The following is a 14439-nucleotide window of genomic DNA, read 5'->3' as shown; positions in this document are numbered from 1 at the left end:
CTAATTGGAATCTAGACCAAGTTTTAACAACAGCCAACGATCGATGAGAAGGATATAACACATCCATCGTTAAATGACTATTTAAATGGGATCAAGGTGAAGTGTTTAATTCCCAATCTCAAACACTGGGCCAATCGGAGAACTGGAAACTCGAGTGTACGTACCCCTCACTCGCTCACCCTGGAAGGTCAGCGCGGAACATCACGGCGCCGGAAGATACGGCACGGCACTGAGTGCGCCGTTGAAGAATGGCCGGTGACGACGTGCTTACCGTTGGCCCGATCATTCAAGAAATACCATGAACTCAACCCAATCTCTCGATTGACGCCACATGCTTCGTGGTGCGCCATCATTGAGACATTACTCGCCTCCCAGCTCTCTCAATTGACAACAACTCATCTCCGGCACCAAGCCCCACCGACTACGAAACAAATTCGGTGCTTGAGCAACTGACAACCCTGGAGCCAAGACATCCAAAACCCTCTCCGGCCATGGTTCCTCTCCCACTCTTCAAGCTCGGGGCTCTGCTCGTGAGGCATGTTTCCAAGTATGGCGCGGTACGATCCTCCCTCACCAGGGCATCCTCCAAGATCCAGTACTGACTCCCCGCCAGAATCATATAAAAGCTCAGGCTCACGACCACCCCCGATTCCGGGCCTTTGCGGCCCGATATGGCCAACATATACACCAATTGAATATGCGCATGCAAGTAGCGCTACTACGAAACCCAGAAGCGGAACGACGAGCGAAGGAAAAGGCAGAGGCACCGACAGTCAAGACGGAAGAGCAGCAGAAGCGAGACGACGAGATCAAGCTGAAGCAGAAGCAGAGCACGGAGACATCTACGAGGAACATACCATTCCAGAATATCTGGCGGCGCAAATTTCGAGCACTTCCCGAGAATAAGGCGGTCGACCTGTTTGCAGATGTAGTCGGAGACGTATTCATCCTGTCGGTGGCCATTGGCCTCATCGTCTACGAGTCTTGGAAGTCGTCACAGAAGCCCGATGCGAACAAGGTGCGGTTAGAGGAACTCGATCAGAAGCTGGACGAGCTTAAGAAGAGAGAGGAGGAACTCGAAGAAGCCGAGGAGAAGCAGAGGAAACGCTTCGAGACCTTGGAGGAGGCGTTGCGTGGTCTCAAGGACCCAAAGACAAAGCAGCCGCTACTCCCAAGCCTACAATGACCATGAGATGACGAGCATCTGCCAAATTGAAGCGTATCATCGCAGGCAAGAGCCATAAGCATCAAAGACAGTGCGTTGGCTGGGAAATACAGTCGCACTGATCTCGAAGAGCCCTTGAACGAGTTGGGGACATCCATGAACAGAGGTTGGATCTGGTCATGCCGGTGTAGGTACCCCTGCCCGCCCTTCCATGGTCTGGATCTACCCTTGTACACTATTAAATCCCCTCACTTAAGCATAGACAGCCATCACTTACGATGTAAGATAGCCACGCAGAATATCAACTCGAGGCCATGCTAAACATTGGCGACTCATCCAAAGTCATGCATATCAATTGAGCTCCATCGTTGAAGCTAGGTCCTACTGGACCGAGCTTCTCAACCTTAGGCGAGAGGGATCCGATTGGCGGATAACAGCATCAGCGGTGTGTGGTGTAGTATGATTGGCTATTAGCCAAGCCAAAGACCCACCGAGGGTACCTCGTGGTGGTTGCCAGCAGCAACGGCCCGCTGGGAAAGTACACAAACTTCGCGGTTCTAGCTCGTCGCGGCAACTACATCTCTTCCTGCCTGGAACCACACGCCAACTTGGTCTCTTGCATCTACTAACACAGGTCCTGGCGATATTCATCTCAGCTTCAGCATTGCTTAATGCCTTTGCTTTCTTGCTAGCGAACAGGCGACTCTCCTTTCTCGTCTTGCATGTTGTTGTCGCGAGTCCCGTATGTGCATCCCGTCTAATCTCATCAAGTCCCTGACCGACAATCATCGCTTCGAACCTTGCCCTCTACGAACAACGCATCCACTGGCCACATGATTATGTGAATTAACCCTCGATTCTAGATCGACCTTCGCGACTCCTCAAGGCGGTTGTTGACCTTGTTATTTGCTGGCATCGCGCTTCCAGTATCGAGTCACTGCCGATCCCCTCGACCTCCGAAACGTGTTAATCGAGTCGTTCTCTTGTCATGGCCCACAGGCTAGCGCCCAGAGGCGGCCTCGATTTGGAAGCCTTGTCGCCTAGGGACGCCAACGCCCAACGAGCACCCAAGATGACTGATGTCAAGACCAAGACTGTAGCTCAGCTCAGGGCAGCTAAGGACAAGGAGCACCCGCCCCCACCACCAGCGGAAGTGGTCGAACCCCCCAGCGGAAACGACCCCAATGGCGTCACCTACCAAGTTGGAAAGTTGCTCGGCAAGGGTGGTTTTGCCATTTGCTATTATGGAACACACGCCGTGACGAGGCAAAAATTTGCCCTCAAGGTTGTCAAGAGCCACATGCCTCCCAAGATGGAGCAAAAGGTATGTGGTGATGGAATATTTGCAATGGTTGGTTCTAACGTGCTCTCAGTTCCAAACCGAACTTCAGATCCACTCCAAGATGAAGCACAAGAACGTCGTCCAATTCCTACGAGCCTTCTCGCAAGAAAACTGCACTTATCTGGTCCTGGAATTGTGCCCGAATGGTTCGCTGATGGACATGGTGAAGCGAAGGAAAGGCCTCACGGAGCCTGAAGTCCGTTTCTACTCTGTCCAGATCACCGGCGCAATCAAGTACATGCACAACAAGGGCATCATCCACCGCGACTTGAAGATGGGAAACATCTTTCTCGACTCAAGGATGAACGCCAAGATTGGCGACTTTGGTCTGGCGGCATTGTTGGTGACCGGCAGAGATATGCACACGATTCGACGAACGACGCTCTGCGGAACACCAAACTACATCGCCCCTGAGATTCTGGAGAAGGGGAAGAAGGGCCATGATCACATGGTCGACATCTGGAGCTTGGGAATTATCATGTGAGACAAGTCGGTTCTTGGGAATGAAAAATGCTAACGAGTACAGGTTTGCCATGTTCACCTCCAAGCCGCCGTTTCAATCTTCAACCACGGACGAAATCTACCGCCGAGCCAGGGAGAGGGACTACGAATGGCCCGCTGCGGAGACTTCGCAGAGATTCATCAGCCAAGAAGCTAAGGACCTGGTGGCCACGATGCTCCAGGAAGCGGAGCGCCGTCCGGACCCCGATGCCATCATCCAACATCCCTTTTTCACATCTGGCTATATGCCCACAGAAGCGGAGATGAGCTCACGACTAAGGGAGCTCCCACCAGACCGACAAGAATTTTATGCTACACGGATGAACAGCTCTCTGCAAGCGCAGTCGCTGAGAAACTTCAAGGACATGTGCCTAGAGTGTGGCATAGGCCCCTACGCATCGGATAAGGTTGTCTACTCTCAGATCTGGAAGGAGATGGCTGCAGAGGAGAAGGCTGGTCTTACTCCGTTGATTCCGCTCGAGGAGGGAATCTTGTATAGACCATTTGAGGAGTGGGTGAGGGAGCAGCAGCTTAGAAAGTCTCGGCTTGCCATGGCCGTGCCTTCGCACGTATCCTCGCAGGCGAGCGCTTCGACCGAGGATCCGCTGTCGGGCAGCCAAAAGACCAGCGGATCGGCACTCCTTCGTCTGCCACCACAGAGCTTTGCCGCGCAGCAAAGATCGCAACACAGGCCAGCCAGCTCTATGGTACCAAAGCAACGGCCCACCGCTGATCCCACACTGTCTGCATCGCAGAGCGTGCGAGCGAGACCAAGGAGGGAGGGGTCCCGAGAGAATGCCTCAAGGGAAGCCATGGAGTCGTCCAGCAAGAGCCTGCGGAGCTCGAGCAGGACAGCCCTGCCCTCAGTTGGCACAGTCTCTCGTCGATCTGCAGAGCCTCAGACGTCTGAAAGACCAGTGATTGAGCGTCGATCAGCTACACCCCCTGCCCCTGCCCCGGCCGCACCGCCAAAGCGAGACTATGCGGAATCTATGCGACCAGCAACTTTGTTCAGCTCTTCTGAGCGGCAAGACCAAATCTCAGGCACAAGGCCTGACCTGATTCTGGATCGACTACACCGCCTCCAGACAGAGCTGGAACGGGCCCTCAACTCGAGAACCATGGCCATCATCTCATCCAAGATGGTCGCACCCCCCCATCCTCATGTGGTTGTCAAGTGGGTTGATTACACCAACAAGTTTGGTCTGGGCTACATCTTGAACGATGGTAGCGTCGGATGCATTCTTCGAGATATCCCCACGACAGAAAATGGCAAGGGTGCGCTGCTCCCCCCGGCTGGTGTTTTCATTCGCGGTGCAGAGAGACATATTCTACGCAGGGAAGACGAAACATACGAGGACAGAAGCCAGCCTCTCCCGATGACTGAACCCATCAAGTTCTTTGAGAACAACGGAGAGACTGGCCTGTCGGAGGTGATTGTTTCTCCCGAGCAATTCCGCGTGGCTGTGAACGAAGATGGAACGCCTGGCAAGATGCAGCCGGGCAAGGACATCTTCCAGCACCGAAAGCGTGAGAGGATCATTCTTTGGAAGAAGTTTGCCAACTACATGATCGCTTATGGACGAGACGATTTTGTGCCGTCTGAAGAGACCGACCCAGTGGGTTCCATATCTCCAGGCCAGAAGGGCACGGTGGCAGAGTTGGTGACATTCTACCAACGATTCGGAGATGTTGGGTGCTGGGTCTTCTGTGACGGTCACCTTCAAGTAAGTGATTCCATTGTCCTCAGTAACCTTCAACGAGATGCTAACATGGACAGTTCAACTTCCCGGACCACACCAAGATTGTCATCGACGCCACTGGTACCTGGTGCCATTTCTGGCATCTCCCCCAGGATGCTGCAGAGAGACTCGCCAAGACCGGCACCATTGGCGCAGCAGCACTTGACGACCGAGCCATGCTGTCGTATCCCCTTCAGACATTGTTGAACTTTCAAGCCAAGCCTACAGCTCCTCGAGCTGGACGGACGACTACCACTACTCGGAGGCGGCCCGAGATCGCCCCTGACCTTCAGGGCATCCCCGCTGCCAACGATTTCCGACGAAAGATTACCTTTATCAAGGATGTTGTCAAGGAATGGGTGACAAATGGTGGCCTTGGCAACAGCCAAATGAGCCGAGAGGCTCGTCTTCGATGGGGCGGGTATCGTGAGAACATTAGCTCTCACCTGCCGCAGAAGCACGTATGGGTTACAGTGGGCGCTCGATGGGGCGACCAGCGGATATCGACCTATGTTGACGCCCGAAAGCCTTGGGAGTTGGGCGAGGACGTTGATCCCTCCAAGAAGTGAGGTCCATTGAGGAGAGGGCTGGCGTTTGTGTGTTTCTTTTTGACGCAAGCCATGACAAAGAATGATGCATTTGCATGTAGGGAGTATACAAAGGCGGGTTTGGTTGCTGCTACAGTACAGTACTTGTTGGCGTTGCCGGTACATGTTGTATGGCGTATTCGGAGCAGATAGGGCGAGACGGTGTTTGAGCTTTCAATGTCGCTTCAGCTTTAGAGTCCTAGGCACCTCGGTATGAGGGTAATGATAGGCACGAGCTTTTGATTCTGGACTCCGATTGTGTAATTGTAATCCTTTCCTGTGTTTCCAGATGCTTGGGTGAGCATCAACGGTTTTCCTGTCTACCTCCCATGCTTGCCGGGCCATCGGTCTCCCATAGCAAAGTGTGCTAGGTCTTTGCACATTCAGTTCCCAAATATGCTCGCAACATGAACTGGGGGTTATGATTATGGTGATATGCTACGGAGCTCAGAGCAGTCGACCAGCAACATGCCTCTCAAATTAGAAAGCCTATTATTGATACATGTTGGAGTATGTGCTCTCTGAATGGCGTGCCGTACGCCCTTTCCGAGTGATAAAAATATCAAAGGCCTAGTGTTTAATTATAGCCTAGCCCTTGAAAGCTGACTCCCTACCTCAAGATGTTTCCCAGATCGATATTTACATCTTCAAGCCAGGACTACTCTCCAACGTGTTGTCACAGAGGCCATAGGCAAAAATCCATGGACTCTTGTCAAGCTAGTCACGTGGTTTCGTGGTCTAACGGCTATGACTGCGGATTCTGATTCCGCCAGCGAGGGTTCGACTCCCTCCGAGACCTTTCTTTTTACCCTCCTCAAGGAACCCCTATTTTTCTTTTGACCATCGACTCGCTGAAGAACACTCGGGTGTAAGTCAAGATGCTAATGACAGAATCATCAAGGTAGTGCAGGTTATAATAATGTGGTATCGTCATTCAGAACAGTCCAATTACACTATTTACAACAAACAGCAGCTGGAACAACGAACGCCATACCGTCGCCATGTCCAACTAACTCTATACAAGAAGGCGACCTTTGTCCACTGGTCTGATGCCTCCAAAGGGACACCTCAAAAAACAATAAGCAGAACAGCCTGCCTTCAAAAAAGCTACCCCGTATTACATATGCGTCTCTTTGTGCGTGTACGTTGCGTGTGCATTCCCAGGTTATTCGAATAAACTCCCTTCCTTTTGAATCACCATAGCCTTGACCCATTCCTTCTCCGTGGCGCCAAACATTCAAGCATCAGAGTAGTAATCCTCACTGTACTGGTGGTGGCCTGGAGGGCTGATCCAACTTCCTCCGCCGCCGCCTACCACGTTCTCACGGGAACCCCAGTAGCCGCTCTTGGATCGCTTGTCGCGCTCGAACTCGGCCCACCGCTTCATCGTGATCTTACTGCTGTCAAACTCGCCCTCGTATTCGAGACCCGCCTTCTTGGTCTTTTCTCCTGCCGTCTTTCGAGTTTCACCCCATGAGAAGTCGTCAAACTTCCAGAAGGCGTAGCTAGGCAGGACAAAGTTCCAAATCGGTAGGGCCATGAGGTAGATGAGCATCCAGACAATGTACGACCACGAGTGGGCGGTGACGACAACAAGGAGACCCGGCAGACCGAGAATGAGAGCCAGCAGAACCAGGGGAATGATCTGAGGAGGCGAATTGATGATTGACGTAATAACTGCGATGTGGTTAGCTTATGCCCAAACACAACATAACAAGCACTGGATTCACTCACCAACATAAAAGGTAAACGCAATGGCAGCAGGCAATACCAGAGTACCGACAAGCTCGACAAAGATGATGAACTGCATCGAGAAACAGAAGGTACCGCACAGATCACGGACCAGAATGAGCTCCATGAGGTTGTGGATTGTCGAGTTGATCCAGCGACGTCGCTGAGACAGGAGAACCATGAACTCATCGGGCACAGTCGTCTTGCACACAGCCTGTGGAATAAAGACCTGCTTTCGCTTAGGGAACGTCCGCAGCATCAGAGTTGTCAGGAAACGATCTTCTCCCAGGAGGTACAGGTTCTTCTCGTGAAGAGTCTCGACCACGTTCTCCGAGTAGTGCTCGACGATATCGGGGTTGGCAAGAATGGGGACCCAGTAGTTGTGGCCACCTTTGGGGGCCTTGATGCGGTACATGCAGAAACAGCCGGGCAAGCAGGTAACACCACCAAAGACGGACTCGAAAGACTTGGCCAGATGATGCGAGACAAAATACTCAAACACCTGGATCGCCGTCACCCAGCTGTCGCGCTTGTTGGCAATCTTGGTTTCGCCGCAGAGACCCATGATTTCAGGATCTTTGACCATAGCAGAGATCATGTGCGTCAGACTGTCAGGGAACACCTTTGTATCGGCGTCTACCATCAGAATAATCTCATAGTAGTCCGGCGAGATACCAGTCACCTTCCAGAGGCCGTTGAACATTTCGTACTCGAGTTCCGTCATTCGCTCATCAAACATGACCTTTTGAAGGAAAGACATGAGGATGATCTGACTGTCTCGCTTTCCTCGGTTGCCAGGCTTCGAGTTGCTTGCTTCATCCGGAGTTCCACACTTGACGAGCACCATCATGGGTACGCGCTGCTGTCGGTCGACGGGAATTCGAGAGTCCTTGCCATAGTCGTAGAAACCGCAGTAGGCCTTGGCCATGTTGTGTCGCTTGGCTCCGCTGGCAACGGCAACGTAAGAGAATGGCTCAACCATGTCGGGGGGCGTAGAGTGGTCCTTGAGCATGCCCAGGCAGACGTCAGGAGTCGAAACAGCCTCGCCCTTGCCCTTGATGATACCGTCGCAAATAACAACAATAACCTTGTGACTGTTGGGGTAGTCGGTTGTCGCGATCGAGTCTAGAGTAGTTCGAATACCCTCCTCTCCTTCAGAGTAAGCCGTGACCAGGCACATGGTGTGAGCCAAGGGGAAACCAAAGGGCATCCAATCCGAGGGGGGCTGAGGAACAACAGCATCGTGAATGAAGCCCGCGGGTCCGGGGCCTTCGGTAGGGTTGGAGTTGCTAGAGTACGGGTCTGATCGGAGGAAACTGGCGCGGCTGTCATTGCCCTGCTTGAAAATGGATCCAGGTGCGAGCAGTTGGCTCGAAGCAGCCTGGCTGGCCATTGTTGTGGGAACGCGTCGCTGGTTAGCGAGCCTCACATCAGGGCCGCCGACAGTTGAGAATCGAGATGTAGTTGGGAGGAATGATCCACGCTTGGCGGTGCGGTCAGATCCGACCACAGTACTTCCAATATCACCAGGCAGTCTTGCAGGTGCACGGTAAATATCCTCGGACCAGTCTTCAATCTGGCGGTTTCGCTTTCGGCGATCGGAGCTCTGCGATGTCTTGGCTGGCGCATACTTGCGGCAGATGAACCACTGGAAGATGATGGCCAGCAAGAAGCGGACACCGACGACTGAGAGAATGAGGACCAAGGCGCAGTATAGGACAATCTTGGAAGCGATGCAGCCAATCGTCTCGGTATCGACCGATCCAACCTTGATGATTTCCTCAAAACACTGCGCATACTTCTTGTCAGTTGACGACTGGAACATTCGGGTCACATCGCGACCCCGAACAAGCTTGTTGATTTCGGAATCCTTGTCTCGCAGCTGCTCGAAGCGTTCAGGGATCGCCACCTGGCTCTTGTTAAACCAATTCAGAAGGTCCAGATCCAGGACGTTTCCAGAGTAAACCATGAGGTTGCGCGAGCTGTTCTTGATATCGTCCCAGCTAAAGTAGACGTCCGCGGAGCCGCTCAAGTCGAGGTAGAAAAGATCTCGCGATTTAAGCGTCGTATGACAACCGTAACCAAGATAGTACGGGATGGTAAGGTTGGGCTTGGTCGAGCCATCCTGGTTAAACGTAGTGCAGGGGAAATACCAAGCCAGGTCGCCGTCATCGTTGGTCGGAACATCGGAATCCTCTGCGAGCGTGATCAAGCCCTTGCACTTGCCATTGACGTTCTGGAACAGAAAGCTACCATCCTGTCCACCGTGCTTCTCGGGCAAATCGTAGAGAACGTTGGGGCCTAATCCGTCACCTCGAAGAGGCATGCCTTGAGCAGCAGGGTGGTGGGACTTGGATAGATCATAGGCAACGCCGTGAAAGATCATGTTACCACTATCAACCTTGTTAACGCGTAACCGCTCCGCGGGAGCGCCGCAGACAGTCGCCGTGAAACCAAAGGTCAGAAAACCAACGATGGCCATGATGCACAAGATGACACTGATGAGGCCCATCTTCTCTCGCCAGGCCCTCTGCTGCGCCCTTGTTGGCATACCGCAGCACTTCATAATGAAGGCCGGAGCCCAGAAGGTGACAATGGCGCAATAGACGTTCCAAAATGTAGGAGGTCGAAGCTGCTCCTCCACCTGTTTGGTTTTTTGTCTGGAATTACGCTTCGACTTCGACTTCGACTTCGACTTCTTTTGAATCTTTCCCGATTTCGAGCGGCTTGGAGCAGGACGGGAAGAGGCGGCGGCGCTCTTTTCGTGTTCGCCGCTTGCATGTCGTCTCTGTCGAGGAGAGTTATCCGATGCATCCTCGTTGAGATTCGAGCCGGACCGGTCGGTCGACGCCTCGAGGTCCTCGTAAATGGGGTCATTTCCTGTCGACGACGGGAGAACGTTCATGTGCGCAGCATGCTTGTGGTAGTGGTAATTTCGGTGGTCCCTATCAATCCTGTTTCTCTCGGGCCTAATCAAGCTCCTTTTGCGAGATACGGGCTCGTTATTCCTCGAGGCAAGGGCCTCGGGGCTTGATGGTGACAGAGGCATACTCTCTGTGTTTGAATTAGGACCGATGGAATCAGCGAAAGAAGAAATAGATCTCCCACGTTGGTGTTGATTTGTATCTCCTACGGGATGGTAGCCACCGGTTTCGATGTCGACGGGACGCGATCGTCGCGAGGGCGAGTTTCGGTAGACATTGCGCTGATCGTATGCGGGACTCGCGCCCGGCCGTTCAGGAAGAGACATGGCCCTGCGATGGGGGTGTTAAAATCGGCTGTTTCTCAAAAAACATGCGGCAAGAGACGTAACGAGATTGTGCGCTGGGCGCAGGGAGACTCTTCCCTTGTGTCGGTGAGGGGAAACGAGGCAGATGATATCAGGGAGGAAGGTTGATTTCGATCGACGCAGGAAAGGGGAAATGGAACAAGACAAACAGCCGCCAGATGAAGATGCCAAGAGACAGCAAGTCGACGATCTGAGCAGAAGTACAGGACCAAACAAAGAAGGGACGGAATAAGGAAGACTATCTGCTACTCACGGGAAGATTTGTTATGGTTGTTGCTGCAGCCTCAGTACAGGATTGAGTTTGAGTTGGGAAGATCCCTGCACCGGGAGATGGAAGAGTGGGAAGGTTTCTCGGGAGACGGGCACCAGACACGACAGCACCCAAGCGTCGAGGAGGTCGACTTTGTCGTCAGGATTCGGCGTGGAGAAGAGAGAGCATCGAATCGAAATGGCAGATTATGGGTATAATGCCCACACTGAGTGAGGGAGACAGGGCGCCGTCGTTTAGAGTAGATGAATGATGGACAATGGGGCGTGGAGCTGCCCGGGTTGTGCGTTGCTTGCGAGCGAGCGAGCGACGGGGACGACGTGGATTTTCGGTTTCGGCTGCGGCCGTGGAGCAGGAGCAGGCAGGGGATGGACGAGTAAGAGAGCACTTGGCTTGCGTCGTAAAGGCCGAGCGATGATATCAAGACTATGAGCGAGAGTAGGAGCGAGTGTGAGGAAGAAAGGACAATAGATTGTTGGAGCAACAAGGACCGGGCGTCCGAGAGCGAAAGACGACGGACGACGACAGCGACGAGGTTGTCCGGGAGGTGGTGGACGAGAAAGAGTGGGAGAAGAGATCAATCAAGCAAGCAAGCAAGCAAACCAAGCAATCAATGGGTCCTTCCTACAGAAGGGATGCATGTCCACCTTTGGAATAGTCAACCAACGGCCTGGGATGTTTTCGCACCCTCCACAGGAGGAAGGCACGGCCAGCAGCGGCCGTTATCCTTGAAGGGGGAGCGTGCAAAGCACCAATCAGGAGATGCCGTCCCCGAGGCCGCAGAGCGAAAAACCACGACGCTAACTGGAAATAGCCCGAGTCTGTAACCCCGTCCAGCGCCGGAGGGAGCACAAGACCTGGAAAATCGCCTGGAGCGAGAATCTTTGGGTGGGTGCGTGGCATGCGGTTGCCCCGGCAGCTCACAAATTCCAAGGAATTTGTGCATGAGCTCGTACCATCCAAGTCGCCCTCATGTCGTTTGCCCCCCCCGGATGCACTACCAAAGGGGCTAGGCTTGGTCAATGGCGACAGGCTTTTTCTGAAAAGAGGAAGCCCTCATTGGTTTTGGAATCATTAGATCGCTGTGCCCAGTACTCGTGCGGTACCTTTTCATCTCTTTTCATTCGGGTGGGAGTCAGTGCTATTTTCAGCGCGCCACCGTCAACGTTCTGGTCTTGTTGATGTGATGTGATGTGATGTGATGTGATGGGAACCGGTAGTGCATGCTTGCCCAGCCAAGTTTGCTTCCAGTCTCGACAAGGTCATGACTGATTGCCATCTGCCCAAACTCTGTCCTGGCCATGAATGCGAACCACTTCTCATCATCCGCAGGAACAGGTCGTCGTGCAGAGGACAGGGGTAAACCTGCTGCTCCCATCTCGCTTGTCGACTCCATTCCCTCCTAGCTGCTCCACTTTCCCCTGGTTAACCAGACAAAGTGAGCCAGGACCACCAACCAAGGGACGATGAAGGCCCATGTTGTTACTTTTCGATCTCCATGTGTCGTTACATTCCAGCTGCCCTGATACCTCTCTCCAGCCATGTTTGAATTGGACGGTGTTAGGGTTGAGCCTGTTGTCTTGATGTTCATGGCGTACTCAGTTCTCGGCCGGTAAACCCTTCTCATTTACACGCGAGACCATGGTTCGAGATGGCCAGGGATGCTTCAAGCGGTGGAATGGGGCCGGCCTTCAATCTTAATAGACGGAGATGCCGATTGACTCTTGGTTTTCGCTGATCTTATGCCTATTTTCGCTTGTCTCTTATAGGGCCGCCCAATCGCATACTCGCCAATGTCATGTTAAAGGCGTCTGTGTATACGAGACATCAACCCAGTCTAGTACACATCGACTGTGCCACCATCGTTGTGTCAGGCATGGATGACGGCTGCAACCAGTGCATCGTGTCCTTGCAATCAGATAAGCCATTGTACGTAGGGAACTGTTAACAGGCAGTTCAGATTAAGGTATGGATAAGATCCGCGGGTTACAGGGGCACAGTGACGAACAATGCCTCCTGTGAACTGTCCAGCCTGCCCCAGGACCGACCGTCTACTCATCGACAGCGAACAGACTGTCATACCTCCGGATGAGCCGCTTGAATATAGTGGTATGACAAATAGAGGGAGAAAAAAGGTAGGAATACGCCACATCGTGGTCCAGGGTAGCTCAGTTTTGATATATCATTTGCAACACATAGGTACGCGTGGTTGGCGATGAGACAAGATTGAGGAGGTCCGAGCCGCTGGTGCAGTTACTGCAGGTGTCACACGCCCGGGGATTTTCGATGGGGTGACAGACCGCGAGTCGGTGGTACTCTGAAGGGAGTACTTGAGCCATCGGACTTAACACCAGACATGACAGTAACACCGGTGAGAACCCAGAACCATGTATCCATACCTTCACTCAATTATAGCAAATATGGGTTACACGCGGCGAGAACACGTAATAAACCAAGACGCCGCCAGAGAGAATAAGAGGGATGACGGGCACCTGCAAGACATTATCACAACAAAGAGCATCCTCCCGCAACTCCAACCGAGACAGATACGAGCCGGATCGCCAGTAGAAAAACACGTCAGAAATTGGCGGTGACGCCAGCCAGACAAGCACCCACACAGCCTCAATATGGTCACTGCGACGAAAGCTTAGTTAACAGACGCTGTCAGACCTTTGAATGCCGCGGGGTTCCCCAGTGTTCAGAGTGCATGATCCCAGCAACAGTGGGACCACATATGATGGGATGACAGAGGCGGATAGACGTGAATTAAAACACCATGGCGACTTTCTAGCGCAAGTGTGATACAAATCTAGGTTCATCAAAGACAAGGCAAGGAGAGAATCAATCAAAACAGGCCGGCAGATGCCCCTGATTCGACATGGCGGTAGAAACGCCATTACCAGTTGGGGCAGCGGTTAGTCCGGTGTGGAGACGATCGAGGCGCCGGAGCAGAGTTCGGAGCCTGGTCAAGAACAGCGGGGCCGATCGGTAGACGGCCCGCCATGAGCCAAACCACTCGCGCTGGAAGTTCCGTCATCTGTCGCAGAGTCGGCTGACTTCTTTGCCCATTTTTCTTCTCCCTCTCGCCCAGCGATGTTTGCTCCACTAGCCCATATTAGCGGAGAGGGACCACTGGGCCAAGTCAATATAGCCGCCCTGCCAGCCTTGCCTAGGGTCAACCATCATTAAGAAATCTCCCTCGTAGCGGAGCAAGTGAGCTCAGAGCCCTAGAGCCCTGAGGAGGGACCCTCGGAATCCGTTAACTCTCCGAGGAGCCTTCCCCAATTCAGCTGAAGGAAGGGTTGACCATTCGGAACCCTGGCCAGCCGAGCTAATGTACTCGGTAGCCCAAGGCTGAAAATATCCTCAGCCAAAACAATTGATACTTCATTGGTTTGCGGCGTGGCAGGGACTGTGACGTGTAAAGCCTATCGTCCAGGTGGTTGGACAAGATGGATAGCAAGCTCCCAGATGAAGACAACTTTAACCAAGTGCTTCCTCCAGAGTATGAATTCATCACTCTGATCTGAGGGGCAGTTTCAAATTGCTACTTGGCGCCAGAGCCGACGAGCGGCCAACGGCGCGTAGCAACTACAAGGATGAACGCGCGAGCTCGCTAAGAGATGCAGGGTCCTTGGGGCTAAAGAGGAGTCGTTGATGACAAGCACTCCGGATTCTGTAGTTTGCCATTAGGCTGGGCAATACGAGGATGCCTGCTTGAAAGCGAGCCGAAGAGTCCGATATGGATGCTGAAAGAGAATCGAAGCAACGCCAGCACACACGTATGCACACCTTAGATGGCGTTATTGCTTTT

The 14439-nt window shown here is 53.1% G+C and overlaps 2 protein-coding genes across 2 annotated transcripts; one reads left to right on the top strand and one right to left on the bottom strand.

Annotated features, from left to right (window-relative positions):
• Positions 1-2237: 2237 nt before the first annotated feature.
• NECHADRAFT_89926 (uncharacterized protein) lies at positions 2238-5319 on the top strand (the record flags this gene model as incomplete). Its single annotated transcript, XM_003054060.1, has 4 exons — positions 2238-2489; positions 2539-2987; positions 3034-4735; positions 4789-5319. 4 exons carry the CDS (start codon positions 2238-2240, stop codon positions 5317-5319), a joined length of 2934 nt encoding a protein of 977 aa, XP_003054106.1.
• Positions 5320-6271: 952 nt separating this feature from the next.
• NECHADRAFT_123074 (glycosyltransferase family 2) lies at positions 6272-10318 on the bottom strand (the record flags this gene model as incomplete). Its single annotated transcript, XM_003053353.1, has 3 exons — positions 6272-6604; positions 6653-7014; positions 7072-10318. 3 exons carry the CDS (start codon positions 10316-10318, stop codon positions 6575-6577), a joined length of 3639 nt encoding a protein of 1212 aa, XP_003053399.1. The 3' UTR covers positions 6272-6574.
• Between the last annotated feature and the right edge of the window lie 4121 nt (positions 10319-14439).

The sequence above is a fragment of the Fusarium vanettenii genome (genome assembly GCF_000151355.1).
Source record: "Fusarium vanettenii 77-13-4 chromosome 1 genomic scaffold NECHAsca_1_chr1_3_0, whole genome shotgun sequence".
Classification (NCBI taxonomy): domain Eukaryota; kingdom Fungi; phylum Ascomycota; class Sordariomycetes; order Hypocreales; family Nectriaceae; genus Fusarium; species Fusarium vanettenii.
This window is presented reverse-complemented; position numbering and strand designations above follow the sequence as displayed.